Source organism: Armigeres subalbatus, chromosome 1, assembly GCF_024139115.2.
Source record: "Armigeres subalbatus isolate Guangzhou_Male chromosome 1, GZ_Asu_2, whole genome shotgun sequence".
NCBI classification, from domain to species: domain Eukaryota; kingdom Metazoa; phylum Arthropoda; class Insecta; order Diptera; family Culicidae; genus Armigeres; species Armigeres subalbatus.
This window is the reverse complement of record NC_085139.1, coordinates 65,140,080-65,158,458: the sequence shown is the minus strand read 5'-3', so window position 1 is coordinate 65,158,458 and position 18,379 is coordinate 65,140,080. Positions and strand designations below refer to the sequence as shown.

The 18,379-nt window shown below is 41.3% G+C and overlaps 2 protein-coding genes across 2 annotated transcripts in view; one reads left to right on the top strand and one right to left on the bottom strand.

The window, feature by feature from the left end:
• Positions 1-18,379, bottom strand: part of LOC134226509 (uncharacterized) — a 952,521-nt gene that overhangs the window by 701,989 nt on the left and 232,153 nt on the right. The window lies entirely within an intron of this gene.
• Positions 420-18,102, top strand: LOC134208788 (membrane-bound alkaline phosphatase-like). Its single transcript, XM_062684764.1, has 2 exons — positions 420-1,443; positions 17,277-18,102. Exons 1-2 carry the CDS (start codon positions 504-506, stop codon positions 17,891-17,893), a joined length of 1,557 nt encoding a protein of 518 aa, XP_062540748.1. The 5' UTR covers positions 420-503; the 3' UTR covers positions 17,894-18,102.

Below are 18,379 nucleotides of genomic sequence, written 5' to 3'. Positions count from 1 at the left end.
AAGGGATCCGATACGGTTCAGCAATAATTTCCACGTCACACATTGCTTCTGTTGTCGACTTCCACAACAGTTGCTGTGCGGTGTCGCATTGATTGAGATTTGGTTAAATGTCCTAAAATTTTTGAATAGATTCCAACATTAGAAGGCTTACTCTAAAATTGTTGAAATACTCCCAAGAAGCTAAACGGATAATCAAGTTCTAAAGAGAGGGCATTTCCATACCGATTTCACACATCAGATACTACGTTGATAATAAGCCCAAAGCCTATGACAATACTAGGTGAATTATTTCTTTAAAATTAACTGCATTGATAACGATGATGCTTCCACAGTGGCACTGTGGATATCAATATGCCAGTTGACTGTTTGCCTCCGCAGAGACAGGCCAAATTATGGTTAGCATAAAGTGTTTTATTATTCTTGCATGCCTCGCACACCAGCTGTTGGCATCACCAATCGAACCGGAGCCGACTGCAGCTCCAGCGCCATATCCAACGCATCCAATGGACGACCCTGAATGGGTGCCACCGCAGGGACCTCAGGAGGAACTCGACAAACAATTCTGGATCAAATCCGGGCAACAGCTTGTCGCGAAACATCTATCCAAGAATACACCAAACCGCAACTTCGCCAAAAACGTAATCATCTTCATAGCGGACGGAATGTCGATCACCACTCAGTCGGCTGCTCGAGTCTACATGGGTGGGGAACATCTTGCGCTGTCCTTCGAAGAATTCCCTTACGCCGGACTGGTGAAGACGTACTGCATCAACTATCAGGTGTCCGATTCGGGATGCACCGCTGCGGCAATCCTTACCGGAGTGAAGAACAACTATGGCACAATAGCCGTTAGTGGGCACGTTCCGCTGATGAACTGCGAGCGCAGTTTGGTGGAAGAGAACCAACTGACGTCGATCTTGAAGTACGCCCAACTGGACGGCCGTTCGACGGGAGTTGTGACCAATACGAGAATTACGCACGCCACGCCAGCAGTTTCGTATGCCGTGTCAGGTGCCCGCTACTGGGAGGATGACGAGGAAGTACCGGACGGCTGCATGGATATTGCGAAGCAGCTGGTTTACGGCGATATCGGGAGAAACTTGACCGTGGCTCTTGGTGGGGGTTCGCGACATTTCTTCCCGGCAGGTGTACCAATTCAAGAGCATGGAACGGTTGGACGGAGGCGTGATGGTCGGTATTTGGCAAGTGAGTGGCTGCAGCTATCGGACCAACAGGGGCAGCGAGCGACTTTCGTGAGCAGTCGGCAAGAACTCGTCAATGTAACCGGTCGGACAGCTGACCGATTGTTTGGTTTGTTTTCCGGAAATCATATGAGCTATCGCTTGGAGCAAGCTGCCGAAGAACCAACACTCGAGGAGATGACTGCCAAAGCGCTGGAGTTGCTGTCAAAGAATGACAAAGGATATGTGCTGATTGTTGAGGGTAAGTGATGTGCATTCTGACAAATTTTTAAGCTTTTGATACATTATATTCAGCTTAATCATTTCATCACTTGTCATTTTACAAAAATAGCGACAAATTTATGAGTCACCCAAAGACGCATGTTGCTGAACTGTTCTCAGAAGAACGGATGAAACTTTTAAAACGAAACGAAAAACGAGCTCGGTTGATGGCAATTTTTCAAACGAATGAAAAATTGATTCGACCACCGCCGTCACCGTCAATGGATAGGAAAGAGCAAAAATCCGGAAGAAGAATGGCGACGTAGTTTGGTTGTACGTTCAGACTGGACGGTACTAAAGCCATGGCTGCTTGTGCCACGCTTTGGAAGCCGGAAATTACGAGGAATGCATTTGTGTGTAGAAAAGCTGAGAGCAATACCGACCCGGAATCAATCGGTAGGAAATGGATTTTATTGCACTGTCGGGTCAAACTTGGCTCTCTGTGGAGCTGATGTTTGGATGTAGGTCACTTGCAGTGTGGGGAACTGTGTGGCATGTATTAGATTTCAAGCATTGTCGATTGCTTATATTGTTTGGACATTTTATTGGAAGAAATGTTTTTGTACGTGAGAAGAGTATTTTTTTTACATCCATGCTGGTGTCAAATAATAGCCAGTCATAAAAATCAGAATGCTTTTCTCACGTGTTGCGTTGCGTTGCGTTGCGTTGCGTTGTAACAGAGTATTTCGTAGATTGCATACTGATAGCTGTCATGTATTTTCTTTAACTTTCTTACCCCAACTGCTTATGGATTACTATTTGGGATTTAATAGCAACCCAATTGGGGGTCAAAAATGATAAAGCATGAAAGCTACCATTGCCGGCCACGCCCATCTTCTCTGTTACTAAGGAAGGGAAGGAAATGATGATATGACATCTACTTAACGAGAGGCCAGCGACTCACCGACGCCCTCATAGATGTCAAGGAGTTGGATGGTTGGTAGGGAATATAGTTTAGGAATATCATCATAAGCAAATGATATAATGCGTTTAAACAGACGTTGGGAGTGACTATGCTAAGAAATTTTTGTCACTCCATTGTTAATTGTCCTGGGATGGGGCGAAGCTATTAAACTTGCCCTGGCTATAATTAGCCTAGGTTTAAGCGCCATTGTTCGCTCTCTGAAACGAGAAAGAATATAAAATATATTAATTTTCCCTTCCCCTCATGCGATCCCAATTGAAATTATGTCATCACCCCATTCCAAAAATGCCAGCATTATTAGAGGTCTTCGCAGATTCTTAATACAACCCATAACATTTCTTTGCTCATTCTTAAGCAGCTTGCAAAAAAAAAAAAAATTATGTTCTACATGTTTCTTGAATAGTTTCCAACCGTTCGTTTTTAATATCCTGACTAGTCCGACTATATCCGACTAGGCTAAAAGCAGTGATAAAGGTGGAAAATGAGCAAAAGTGTATGTCTTCTCTAGCATAACAATATAAATAACTGGGAATGAACCATCCATATATGTGAAAATATCTAAATTATTTATAAATTTGTGAACTTTGCTACGATTAGTTACAGGTAAGGGGATAAACTAAATAAAATTTGCGGACAGTGTAATATATTGATGGTACCATTATTGTGGAGTTCATTAGATGTGCTTAAACACAAAAATCATATGCAGTTGATAGCCAATAGCCTCATGGTATGTAATATAAATGAAGTGTGGTGACCGCATAGCTCAGTAAAAACTGTCCACTTTAAGCCAATAAAAGTAGAGGCACCAAACCAACCAGAGCATGTATCTCGAGCTATTGTTCCACTTCATGATGAAGTTAAGTGAAATTGCACTCACCTTTCTGTTTCGTTTGAAGCAACTTACCTCAACCTGATGTTAACTGACCTACCGTCCATATCCGAAAAATCGCATTCCTGGACATCATATTCCCTAAATGTGAGCTTTTTAACTGCAATCCCACACGTCTACGCCTCCACCTGGACCTGTGACGCTTTGCTCTGTGACGGCTCCAGCACCCTCAGAAAAGGGTGCCTTGTCAACTTTTTCGGCAACAACAGACGGACAGCTGTTCGGTTTTTGCCGGCGGCTGCACTGCGAAAGATCGGAAGTCCCAATTCCGTTAAAAGACATCGATGACGAAGCTGTTCGAAATATTCATGAACTTCGACGACGGACGGCGATCCGGATGGATCTTCTTCCGCGCCTATTGGATGTAGCTAGTGTAGAACTCCGACGCTCCTCTGAGACGCGACTCTCCAGAATTATTCTCGGCTTTTCCAGCGAGTTTCAATAGCGCTTTCGAATCATTTGTTCCGAATATTAATTAACTAGCCGAAATTTCTAATTGGCGTATTGAAAAAATTTGACGCGGAAAAACTATGACTTCACTAAAGCACGACTTCAGAATGCTTTTCTCACGTGTATTCCAAAAACTGTTGAGCTTGAGTGTTTCTCGTGTTCTACTCCAACGGTTACACCTTTCAATTTTTCAAAGCTTTATTTTGTTCACACTTTGCTTATTTGCTACTAATTTAAAGATATCTTATCTTTCAGTTTCGTCTAGTCTACGTTATGAGACGTTATTTCAATTGAATGTCAATATTGCTAACTGATTGGATTAGTTGGATTAGGAAACAAAATGTGCTTTCACTTATGCTCTACTAATCATACTATAAATGAATGGTCCATATCCTTTTTGAGCCGCACCAATTTTATCAAAAGAAAACCAGCTAGCAAGATGCTGAAAACCCCATATGCCTCACAACATGATGGCCCCAAAATAGAAATTTCTAAGCCGATCATTAACTTCCGAAATAACATCCGTTCCCCGTCATTGAACCAATCGATTCAAAAACCAGACCCCACTTCACTTCACTCAATTTCGCATTTCTTTACCTTCTTCAATTTTTTACACCATCATCAAACTGCTCTCAAAAAAGTTGCAACAAACTGACTGATCCGCCAATCTCGTTTCCGCCCAGCTCGGAACTGCTCCCATCCGCCCATTTCCCCGAACTGATGGGGGTGACCTTCCGCGAATCGAACCAAATTCCAAGAGAAACGGAGGAAGTCATCCGGCATCAATCACTTCAAGGTCGGACGGATGGAGAAGAGGGCGATTTTCGTACCGAATGAAAAAAAAAACTCATTCCACTCCAGCAAGCAGCAAGGCCCGATGGAAAGAATGGCAATCGAAAGAGTTTTTAACAACTCTATAAATCGTTCAGTCGGAGGACCGCTGCGAAGAAGAAAAATGAAATTCTGCGGGCGGGTTCCATTTCGGACGTTCATTTTTCCATCATGTTGGATTGAGTTCTCAGCGCTACGTTTGCTGCAGACGGCGGAGAGAAATGGATCTTGAAATTCACCGGAATGAAATTCATGGCCAAAATGTAAACGTTCCACAAAAATGATTAATTCAAACCATGTTCTGGTTATTATGTGGCATAAGAATCCGGAGACACGATCCATTTTTTTTAATCTGGTCATTCTCCTTCTTTTTCAATGGCTCTACATTCCAACTGGAACTTGGCCTGCTTCCCACCCGAAAGCATCCTAGACCGGACTGAGAATCGAACTCGCCAGGCTACTGAAGACTGGAGAATCCGGTCATTACTAAGCGAATAAGAGCGAATGCGTGCTGATTGATTCAACCAGTTGAAGCAAAATTAACCAAAAGTCATTCAGACCGCATCGTGCTTTCGTGCTGTGCGGTTCTTTTCTCTCTTTGCGGAAGGAAGTTTGTAATACCACCCGAAGCTATTTTAATTTCAAGAGTGCTTCTCAGCGCTATTTGTACCCACTGATCCCGTTACGATCTTTGCAAGGACCCGTGCCTTCGTTTTACGTTGGACCCGTTTGCGGAAGTAAAATCCCGACAAGCGATGGTAATCCTGCAGGGACGCCGTTCTGGGAAAAAAACCTCTTAAAAGGTCACGTTAATTTTTTTTTTTTGGGTTTTAACTGTGTAACTCTTCCCCATCTATGTTTTATTCTTGTGCTTTCATTTTACACATAATTTGCCTAATTTCTAAATCTTGTTGATCAATTCAGTCTCTCTTAAATACTTTACTAGTTTTTGTTCTTCAGCACTATCGTTTGCTAATACACTCAACCCTCTTTTTACGTCTCTTATTGGGGGACGTAAAACGAATGTGACGTAAAAATAATTTTTGCTAAAATTTCTAGTATTTCATTCAATTTATTGATCGTGAGGATACTTTCAAATACATCACCCCAATCATGCCCTCCGAGTATTTGTCTTTTACTTGCGTCTCAAGTCCAGGTATATGAGATGTTTTAAGGTCTCCAAATTGTCCTGGAGTTTGAATCAAATGGTCTACCGAATCAACCAAGGCTTCCACGATGTCCCCAGCCGCGGTGTCAACCCAATTTTGTCTTCTGAGTATTGGTCTTTCACTTGTGCCTCAAATACAGGCATATGAGATGTTGTAAGATCTCCAAATTGTCCTGGAGTTTAAATCAAATGGTCTATCGAATCAACCAAAGCCTTCATGATGTCCTAAGCCGCGGTATCATCCCAATCATGTCCTCCGAGTATTTGTTTTTTATTTACGCCTAAAGTCCAGGTATTTGAGAGGTTTTAGGATCTCCAAATTGTCCTGAAGTTTGAATCAAATGGTCTACCGAATCAACCAAGGCTTCCACGATGTCCCCAGTCGCGGTGTCAACCCAATTTTGTCTTCTGAGTTTTGGTCTTTCACTTGTGTCTCAAAATTAGGCATATTTAAGATCTCCGAATTGTCCTGGAGTTTGAATCAAATGGTCTATTGAATAAACCAAAGCTTTCATGATGTCGTAAGCCGTGGTATCAACCCAAGTATGTGCTTCGTGGATTTATCTTTCACTTGCGTCCTAAAACAAGACATATGAGGTGTTGTAAGATCTCCAAATCGTCCTGGAGTTTGAATCAAATGGTCTAATGATCCAACCAAGGCTTCCACGATGTCCCCAGCCGCGGTGTCAACCCAATTTTGTCTTCTGAGTATTGATCTTCCACTTGTGTCTCGAATACAGGCATATGAGATGTTGTAAGATCTCCAAATTGTCCTGGAGTTTAAATCAAATGGTCTATCGAATCAACCAAAGCCTTCATGATGTCCTAAGCCGCGGTATCATCCCAATTATTCCCTCCGAGTATTTGTTTTTTATTAACGCCTCAAGTCCAGGTATATGAGAGGTTTTAGGATCTCCAAATTGTCCTGAAGTTTGAATCAAATGGTCTACTGAATCAACCAAAGCATTCATGATGTCCTAAGCCGTGGTATCAACCCAAATATGTACTTCGAGGATTTATCTTTCACTTGCGTCTTAACACAAGACATATAAGGTGTTGTAAAATCTCCAAATTGTCCTGGAGCTTGAATCAAATGGTCTAATGAATCAACCAAGGCTTCTACGATGTCCCCAGGGCCCTCCTTAGCCGTGCGGTAAGATGCGCAGCTGCAAAAGCAAAGACCATGCTGAGGATGGCTGGGTTCGATTCAGTGCCGGTCTAGGCAATTTTCGAATTGGGAATTGTCTCGACTTCCTGGGTATAAAAAGTATCAACGTGTTAGCACAATGATATACGAATGCAAAGTGGTAACCTGGCTTAGAAACCTCGCAGTTAATAACTGTAAAAGTGCTTAATGAACACTCAGCTGCGAGGCGGCTCTGTCCCAGTGTGGGGATGTAATGCCAATAAGAAGAAGAAGAAGAACAACTCATATCCTACATTTGAGACGCGAGTGAACGACAAATACTCGGAGGACATAATTGAATTGGTATCGCGGCTGGGGACATCATGGAAGCCTTGGTTGATTTGGTAGACCATTTGATTCAAACTCCAGGACGATTTGGAAATCTTACAACATCTCATATATCTGAATTTGAGACGCAAGTGAAAGAAAAATACTCGCCGTTGCTGATATAAGTAGAGGCGCGATATCGATTTTCTTCTATATAAATATGTTTAACGACAAACGATGGTAATCCTGCAGGGACGCCGTTCTGGGAAAAAACCTCTTAAAAGGTCACGTAATTTTTTTTTTTTGGGTTTTAACTGTGTAACAGTCATTCTTCCCCATCTATGTTTTATTCTTGTGCTTTCATTTTACACATAATTTGCCTAATTTCTAAATCTTGTTGATCAATTCAGTCTCTCTTAAATACTTTACTAGTTTTTGTTCTTCAGCACTATCGTTTGCTAATACACTCAACCCTCTTTTTACGTCACTTATTGGGGGGACGTAAAACGAATGTGACGTAAAAATAATTTTTGCTAAAATTTCTAGTATTTCATTCAATTTATTGATCGTGAGGATACTTTCAAATACATCACCCCAATCATGCCCTCCGAGTATTTGTCTTTTACTTGCGTCTCAAGTCCAGGTATGTGAGATGTTTTAAGGTCTCCAAATTGTCCTGGAGTTTAAAACAAATGGTCTACCGAATCAACCAAGGCTTCCACGATGTCCCCAGCCGCGGTGTCAACCCAATTTTGTCTTCTGAGTATTGGTCTTTCACTTGTGCCTCAAATACAGGCATATGAGATGTTGTAAGATCTCCAAATTGTCCTGGAGTTTAAATCAAATGGTCTATCGAATCAACCAAAGCCTTCATGATGTCCTAAGCCGCGGTATCATCCCAATCATGTCCTCCGAGTATTTTTTTTTATTTACGCCTAAAGTCCAGGTATTTGAGAGGTTTTAGGATCTCCAAATTGTCATGAAGTTTGAATCAAATGGTCTACCGAATCAACCAAGGCTCCCACGATGTCCCCAGTCGCGGTGTCAACCCAATTTTGTCTTCTGAGTTTTGGTCTTTCACTTGTGTCTCAAAATTAGGCATATTTAAGATCTCCAAATTGTCCTGGAGTTTGAATCAAATGGTCTATTGAATAAACCAGAGCTTTCATGATGTCGTAAGCCGTGGTATCAACCCAAGTATGTGCTTCGTGGATTTATCTTTCACTTGCGTCCTAAAACAAGACATATGAGGTGTTGTAAGATCTCCAAATCGTCCTGGAGTTTGAATCAAATGGTCTAATGATCCAACCAAGGCTTCCACGATGTCCCCAGCCGCGGTGTCAACCCAATTTTGTCTTCTGAGTATTGATCTTCCACTTGTGTCTCGAATACAGGCATATGAGATGTTGTAAGATCTCCAAATTGTCCTGGAGTTTAAATCAAATGGTCTATCGAATCAACCAAAGCCTTCATGATGTCCTAAGCCGCGGTATCATCCCAATTATTCCCTCCGAGTATTTGTTTTTTATTAACGCCTCAAGTCCAGGTATATGAGAGGTTTTAGGATCTCCAAATTGTCCTGAAGTTTGAATCAAATGGTCTACTGAATCAACCAAAGCATTCATGATGTCCTAAGCCGTGGTATCAACCCAAATATGTACTTCGAGGATTTATCTTTCACTTGCGTCTTAACACAAGACATATAAGGTGTTGTAAAATCTCCAAATTGTCCTGGAGCTTGAATCAAATGGTCTAATGAATCAACCAAGGCTTCCACGATGTCCCCAGGGGCCCTCCTTAGCCGTGCGGTAAGATGCGCAGCTGCAAAGCAAGACCATGCTGAGGATGGCTGGGTTCGATTCCCGGTGCCGGTCTAGGCAATTTTCGAATTGGGAATTGTCTCGACTTCCCTGGGTATAAAAGTATCATCGTGCTAGCCTCATGATATACGAATGCAAAAATGGTAACCTGGCTTAGAAACCTCGCAGTTAATAACTGTGGAAGTGCTTAATGAACACTCAGCTGCGAGGCGGCTCTGTCCCAGTGTGGGGATGTAATGCCAATAAGAAGAAGAAGAAGAACAACTCATATCCTACATTTGAGACGCGAGTGAACGACAAATACTCGGAGGACATAATTGAATTGGTATCGCGGCTGGGGACATCATGGAAGCCTTGGTTGATTTGGTAGACCATTTGATTCAAACTCCAGGACGATTTGGAAATCTTACAACATCTCATATATCTGAATTTGAGACGCAAGTGAAAGAAAAATACTCGCCGTTGCTGATATAAGTAGAGGCGCGATATCGATTTTCTTCTATATAAATATGTTTAATTATTTATCTTTACATTTATATACTTTGAATTTTCTCCTTATTATTTGTGGTATGTGTAACCATATAAATAAAAGTAAAAACAAATTTCGCTCACTGACAATTTAACTATAACACTAGTCAACAGTGTTTTACTCCCTTCAACCATTCTCAGTGTACTTGAAAGATTTTTCTTCGCCGAATTCAGCCATGTATTCAGATTTTTTGTAACACGTCCAGTTTTTGAGAAAAACGGGTTTAAATTCACAAAACTACGTATTCTTATGGGAATTTGGTTTCTCTGTTCTGTAAAGCTGGTTTTCGGTTTATAACTTTGAGAAAGAGGTTTGAATTATATAGAAGAAATCGTACAAGATCTAAGCAAGTTGTTGAATCTTATTTGACACATTCATTTGTTGTGAAAACGGATTTATTTCACAAAAGTACGTATTTTCAAAGAAATTTGGTTTCTCTCCTCTGCAAAGCTAAATCTCGGCTCCTCACTTTCAGAATAAAGTTTGAATTTAGTGAAATGGGTCTTGTAGAATGCATGTGGGTTGTTGGATTTCATTTGGCACGTTCAATTGTTGTGAAAAACGGAATTAAATTCACAAAAGTACGTCTTTTCAAAGAAATTGGGTTCTCTCCTCTGCAAAGCTGAAATTCGGCTCCTCACTTTTAGAATAAAGTTTGAATTTTGTAGAATGGGCCTTGTGGGATGCATTTGGGTTGTTGGATTTCATCTGGCTCGTTCGTTTGTTGTGAAAAACGGAATTGATTTCACAAAACTACGTCTTTTCATAGAAATTTGTTTTCTCTCCCTAAAAAGCTGAATTTCGGCTCCTCACTTTTAGAATAAAGTTTGAATTTTGTAGAATGGGCCTTGTAGAATGCATGTGGGTTGTTGGATTTCATTTGGCACGTACATTTGTTGTGAAAAACGGAATTTCATTAACAAAAGTACGTATTTTCAAAGAAATTCGGCTTCTCTGTTTTGTGAAGCCTTCTTCTTCTTCTTCTTCTTATTGGCATTACATCCCCACACTGGGACAGAGCCGCCTCGCAGCTTAGTGTTCATTAAGCACTTCCACAGTTATTAACAGCGAGGTTTCTAAGCCAAGTTACCATTTTTGCATTTGTATATCATGAGGCTAACACGATGATACTTTTATGCCCAGGGAAGTCGAGACAATTTCCAATCCGAAAATTGCCTAGACCGGCACCGGGAATCGAACCCAGCCACCCTCAGCATGGTCTTGCTTTGTAGCCGCGCGTCTTACCGCACGGCTAAGGAGGGCCCCAAAAAGCCAAAAAATCCGTTTTTCACAACAAATCAATGCGCCAAATATCATCCAACCAATCATATGCACTCTGCAAGACATATCCTACAAAATTCAAACTTTATTCCCAAAGTGAGGAGCCGAAATGCAGCTTTGCAGAGCACAGAATCCAAATTTCATTGAAAATACGTATATTTGTGAATTAAATTCCGTTTTTCACAACAAATGTACGTGCCAAATAAAATACAACAACCCACATGCATTCTACAAGTCCCATTCTACAAAATTCAAACTTTATTCTGAAAGTGAGGAGCCGAAATTCAGCTTTGCAGAGGAGAGAAACCAAATTTCTATGAAAATACGTACTTTTGTGAATGAAATTCCGTTTTTCACAACAAATGTACGTGCCAAATAAAATACAACAACCCACATGCATTCTACAAGGCCCATTCTACAAAATTCAAACTTTATTCTGAAAGTGAGGAGCCGAAATTCAGCTTTGCAGAGGAGAGAAACCAAATTTCTATGAAAAGACGTACTTTTGTGAATGAAATTCCGTTTTTCACAACAAATGAACGTGCCAAATGAAATCCAACAACCCACATGCATTCTACAAGGCCCATTCTACAAAATCCAAACTTTATTCTGAAAGTGAGGAGCCGAAATTCAGCTTTGCAGAGGAGAGAAACCAAATTTCTATGAAAAGACGTACTTTTGTGAATGAAATTCCGTTTTTCACAACAAATGTACGTGCCAAATGAAATCCAACAACCCACATGCATTCTACAAGGCCCATTCTACAAAATTCAAACTTTATTCTAAAAGTGAGGAGCCAAAATTCAGCTTTGCAGGGAAGAGAAACCAAATTTCTATGAAAATACGTACTTTTGTGAATTAAAATGCGTTTTTCTCAAAAACTGGACGTGTTACAGCAAATCTGAATACGTACCTGAATTCAGCGTAAAAAAATCTATTGAGTACATTAAAAATGGTTGAAGGGAGCGGAAAAAAGGTCAATTTTGTTGGATAGTGTAATCAGTAATTTTTTTATTTTTAAAACAGTAATCTTATTAGAAGACCATTACCAACTTGAAATTGTATACAGTAGAAAAGTAAAATTGTAGTGTTGTCAGTAACGAACGAAATTTTAGATGTACCACATTGTATGTATGTTTTATGAGTGCGTGTTTTCTCTTGCTTCGGACAGCAGAACGATCGCGCGATCTGCCGAAATATTGTGATTTGCATTACGCGGCCGGTAATAAAGTTAATCAGTTCAGTGCGTGTTTTTTCGGAGTAGCTATCGAGCAAGCGTTGTATAGTGCGTGTTTTAGTCGTCGCGAAGTAATTAAAATATCGAATCGATCTTCGGGAAAATTCGTAAGACACGCGTTGCTTTTCCGTTTTTGTATCATCATGAATATGATGTCGTTGAGCCGGATCCAGAGAGTGTATGATGCATATTGCATAAAAAGTATTTCAGACACGCGCATGTTTGAGCAAGCATAGAGTAATCAATTATAAGCAAGAGCAATGCCCTTGCCAATAATTTGAGGCTATGTGAATGGACAAACATGTTCAGCGTCAGGATAAATTGGAATAAATGGTAAGCCGATCTCCATAACCTGTGCAACAATAATGATATTTTTACCACTATATACGTGCCAGAATCAAAAGGATTTAGTTTTGATTCAGGAAGTTTGAATACACTTCAGATATTTCTATGATATGTGGGTGTACTCATGCGGGGCTTATTGTAAACGACTATAGCTTCGGAATACTCGCGTTCTTGAAATGGGCTATAGGAGTTGCAATAGAGCTATCACCTTCTAGCTCCCGGATCTAAGATTCTTGCAATTATATAAATAAAATGGTTGCACGAATATTCTATCCATAATGCCACTGCCAGACAGTGGGGGTTAGATTGTAATAACACACACACACAAGTGAAAGAAAAATACTCGGAGGGCCTAATTGGGTTGATACCGCGGCTGGGGACATCATGCAAGCCTTGGTTGATTCGGCAGACCATTTGACTCCAACTCCAGGACGATTTGGAGATCTTAAAACAACTCATATGCCTACATTTGAGACGCGAGTGAACGACAAATATTCGGAGGACATAATTGGGTTGACACCGCGGCTCGGGACATCATGGAAGCCTTGGTTGATTCGGCAGACCATTCGACTCAAGGTCCAGGACGATTTGGAGATATTACCACATCTCATATGTCTGGATTTGAGACGCAAGTGGAAGAGAAATACTCGGAGAACATAATTGGGTTGTTATCGCGGCTGGGGAGATCATGAAAGCCTTTGTTGATCCGGCAAACCATTTGATTCAAACTCCAGGACAAATTGGAGATATTACGACATCTTAAATGTCTGGATTTGAGACGCTAGTGAAAGAGAAATATTCGGAGGACATATTTGGGTTGATATCGCGGCTGGGGACATTATGAAAGCCTTGGTTGATTCGGAAGACCATTCGACTCCAACTCCAGGACGATTTGGAGATCTTAGAACAACTCATATGCTTACATTTAAGACGCGAGTGAACGACAAATATTCGGAGGACATAATTGGGTTGTTACGGCGGCTCGGGACATAATGGAAGCCTTGGTTGATTCGGCAGACCATTTGACTCAAACTCCAGGACGATTTGGAGAACTTACTACATCTCATATGTCTGGATTTGAGACGCAAGTGAAAGAAAAATACTCGGAGGGCCTAATTGGGTTGATACCGCGGCTTGGGACATCATGGAAGCCTTGGTTGATTCGGCAGACTATTTGATACAAACTCCAGGATAATTTGGAGATCTTAGAACAACTAGTATGCCTGGATTTTATGCTCCAGGGAATTCTAGGATGACCTGGAACAGTATTTGTTTCAATATATCAAGTAGGGCATGAACCTTTTTTTAAACGAGATAACAGCTCTTTCGTTACGCTTGTAGACCTTAGGTAATTGGTTACGCGTGTAGACTCAAGGAAATTCTTGGATGACCTGGAACGGAACAATTGTTGAAGGTAAATGATGAATATACAAAGCATCTACTTTGTTCTTCGGGTTTCTAAGAGTGCCTTCTTATAGGCTTACTTTTGGATGTCAATAATGTTTCAAATTCTTTTTACGTCACGTGCCTAAAAAGGAGGCCGTAAAACGAAGTGACGTATAAAAAACTGCCGTAAAAAGAGGGTTGAGTGTACCTCGTCTACGTTATATTTTAAGTTACAATTTCGTCTTTCGTATTTTCTGCATTCTAACAAAATATGTCTGATTGTTAAAGGTTCACCGCAAGTGTTACATATGTTGGTTTCCCTGTTGAATAGGTGTTGGTGTGTAATTCGGGTATGTCCAATGCGTAAACGACTTATTGCCCTTTGTTCAGATGATAGTAATCGGTCAGGCCAAGGGAAAGTGGTTGGCTTAAAGGTCAAAAGGAAGTTTTCGCTGGTTTGCCATTGATTCTCCCATTCCATCCTAATAGTTTTTTTTTATTGACCTTACAGCATCAATTCCGGGTACAAGCGTTGTTATAAGGATGCTGTTTCTCCCTTCCTTTGCCAACTGATCTGCTATAGTATTTCCGGGAATGCCAACATGCCCTGGTATCCAGCAAAGTGTCACATCCTTCGTGTTCAGTTCTAGTTCTATAGCTTGAATCCATGGGTGTAACGATAAACCATTTTCAACAGCTTGTAGTACGCTTGCAGAGTCTGTGAATAATACCACTTTTTCATCAACGCTACAATGGTCCTTGATTGCTATTAAAATCGCCATAGCTTCTGCTGAGAAAATTGAGTACTCTCCTGGTAGTTGATAACTTATATTTTCTCCATCTACAAGAACACCTATTCCAACTTTTCCAGCGTCCACAGATCCATCGGTGTAGATATGTTTGTGTCGACAATATTGGGTATAGCATAGATATTGGACGATCTGTTTTCCCATTTGAGGTGCTTGGCCAACCTTGTATTGTGTTTTGACGGTCCAGTCGAGTTTTGGGGATGTCGTGTCCCAGGTACGCCCTCCCATGCGAATTAGAGGAGCTATATCAGGTATGCTTTCACGTGTGAGTTCGTTGTAGGCCAAACTTATTCTTCCAACTGAAGGGAAGCTGCTCAGGTTACGAACTCTTGTTCTCATTTCTATTTGGTAAGATGAGCCCTCACCAAATAAAAGATTTACCCTTTCGGTTAGGCGTATTATTTTACAAGTATTCTGTTGGACCACCAGATATGCAAATGGTAATTGGCCCGATTCGGCCATTATTGAATCAACTGGGCTTGAACGGAAAGCTCCACTGGATTGTCTAATACCTGCGTTGTATAAGGGTTCCAGCGTTCTCATATTGGTTCTGCTTCCACTGCTGATGAATAGTACACCATGTAGCATTTTTGGCACTAGAACAGCTTTGGCTATTTGTAGCAAAGATTTTCTCGCTCCTCCGTTCATTCGATTGCCAACATTTCTCAAAAAAATTATAATGGTTTTTGTTTTTCCACGGATTTCAGTTGTGTGTCGTTTAAAATTAAGTTTTTTGTCTATGATAACCCCCAAGATTCTAGCGCTCTGGACTTCAGGCACTGCTTGCTTATTAACCGCGATGTCTTGTAGTTGAGGATGCTTCCTTCTCTTGCATATGTGTATGAGATTAGATTTCTCCGAAGATATTGTTAATCCTACTTGTTCGCTCCAATTTCCTAGTCTGTTTGCCACATTTTGGATCCTTCGCCTTGCAATTTTGGGATCCGAGTCTGATACGATAATTAAGATGTCGTCTGCATACACAAATATTTTTGTTCTGGGAATGCATTCAAAACTGATTCCATCAGCACCAAAAAAAGAGTCACAGACAAAACTGATCCTTGTGGTATTCCTCTAGCTTGTGTTTTGCATGATGATGTCCGAATCTCCGATAATGACCCTGAAGGTTCTTTCACTAAGAAAGCTTTGAATATATCGCATCAGTCTCCCATTGAAGCCCCATTTTTTAAGTGTGGATATGATTTTTCGTCGATCGGCAGTGTCATATGCTTTGGCTATATCTGGTAGCAATACTTCACAGTGATCTCCATCGTCTAAAGGTTTGCGAATGGATCTTTCTAGTGCTGTTAGGTATGCATCGACGCCACGTCCTTTGCGGAAGGCGAACTGTTGCTTATTAAACAAATTGCGATTTTCCAGAGTTTCCATCAACCTTCTGTTTACCATTCGTTCGGCTGTTTTACTCACACAGCTTAGTAAAGTTATGGGGCGTTGATTTCCCATTACCTTCGAGTCCTTTCCAGGTTTGGGTATGGGAACAACGAGTCCTTCTTTCCAAGTTTTCGGGATATCTCCAGTTCGCCATACATTGTTTATGGTTTCCAGTAATTGTATTTTAATTCTAAAGGGAAGACGGTTTAGCATAGCGTAACTAATGTTATCACTGCCTACAGATTTACTTCCACCTTTGTCAAGTGCCCAGAAAAGTTCTTGTATTGAAAAATCGTCATCCATATTTCCGGCAGATGTCGACTATCAGATGCTTGTTTCGCTTCAATGGCGTCTGTTGCAGTTGTGGCAGCAGCGCATGGAGTACATTTCTGCAATGGTGGCATTTGAAGTACTCTCGACTCTCAAGCCCCAATTTTCTTGTAAATTCAAACAATTGAGTGGTTACTTCTCAGGACCAGCATTCTATACAAGAGTAGGTTGAGCAGATATGAGTTTGGTTTGAAGTGCAAATTAGTCGCTTAGCGATGGCAGAAAGTATCCGTCGGTAGTAGAATTACGAACGCGCGTCAGAGGAAGACGCTGCAAAAAAATATTGACTGATGCATGGATGGCATCAGTAGCAGTCAAGTAAAACTTTCTTTTAAGATTCTCATTTGGGTTTACTGCTGTTTGTGTTTAGGAACAAAAGAAAGCTGATCCGAAAAAAAAAATCGTCAATGTACAAAAAACATTTGCTTAGTAACGGTAGAAAAATCAATCGCAACGATGTTATTACGTTGTCCAACTTCTACCTTGCGGTCGTATACAACCCTTCTGATTTTTTATTTTGAGGTAGATAAAATACTAATGAAGGGGTATAAAACGTCTTTGGTTAAGGTAGGGCGTTTTTCCCAGGCCCTTGTTGAAATACATGTTTTCATGACTTTTCAAAAAAGCTTTATTCCGTGCACTCTGTAATATTTTTATATGACTACTTACAGACAATGCATTTGCGACTTTTTTGACTACCAAATAACATAAAGTTTACATAAATTGCGTTGAAAAGAAAAAAGTTGTTATATCCATTTCCGTCTTATTACGGACCATTTGGAAACCCACCCAAATCGATGGTGGTTGTGGGGGATTTTGCATTTTCATTCGATGGGAAGGAACAAATAGGATGTTTGAAAGTTGATGAAGGTTGAGAATTGGGTCGATTTAGAAGGGCTTTATGAGATAATGTGTCGGGTTTACCGCTAACATTGTGTCTATTTTTGTTTGCTTCTCCATCGTTTCAGGTGGCCGAATTGATCACGCCCATCACGACAATTTGGCTCGCCTGGCCCTGGATGAAACTGTTGAATATCACAAAGCGGTTCAGTATGCGGCACAACACACCAACGAGGATGACACATTGATCGTTGTGACGGCGGATCATTCCCACACGCTCACCATGGGTGGATATCCAGTACGGGGCAACAATATCTTGGCGACCGGTGACTTCTCCCGGCTGGACCGAATGCCGTTTTTCACTCTCACGTACGCGAACGGGCCGAGTTATTTCGACCATTTTTCACAGACGGCGCCAGGTCGTGCAAATCCGCTATTCATGGACTCCCAACATCCGGCTTTCACCTTTCCGTCGGCCGTTCCCTACGAAGACGAAACCCACGGCGGCGATGACGTGGCGGTTTTCGCGCGGGGTCCGTACTCCCATCTTTTCAGCGGCCTCTACGAACAGCACCTGATAGCGCATTTAATCTGGTACGCTTCCTGTTTGGGTCCGGATGGCAGGCATCAGTCGGAAGCCTGCTTGCGGAGATTGGAGGGAGCAGCAACCGCAATTAGAGTTCCCCGTTTTGCCTGGATGGTTTGTCTGGCGGTAATCGCGCTTTTCCAACAGCTGACAATTTAATAGAGTTAATAAAAATTCCTTTTCGAACGGAAAATTCCTTCGTTGCGCGCCATCAATCTTGCTGGCTTGACAGGCACCTGTTGCGTACAATGCTTCCATCCGGCTTCTGGCGAAACCATTCGCGTTGAAAAACTTGAAACATTGTAACAAATTTCCTCTCACGGGCTCTCGAAATCGAAAGGCGAGGACGGTTGGGTAGGCTGCGTTGAGTGTTGAGTCGATGGTATCAATATAGTTTATTGTTGGAAAATTGGAAAATTCTTCTGATCCGATGCCATACCGCCGTTAGTGGGCTGTTGTCGATTCTGTACAGTGAATAAAAAAAATATGCCAAACTAGGTTGAAATTAAGGCGAAAATCCAGATTGATCCACCATAACATATACAAGAGCGAAGAGCGAAATGTTCTCATGGACCGGAGCTGTGGTATATAGAGGCCAGCGATTCATTCAAAGAAAATATGTCAGAAATCTTGTGACTATAGTGG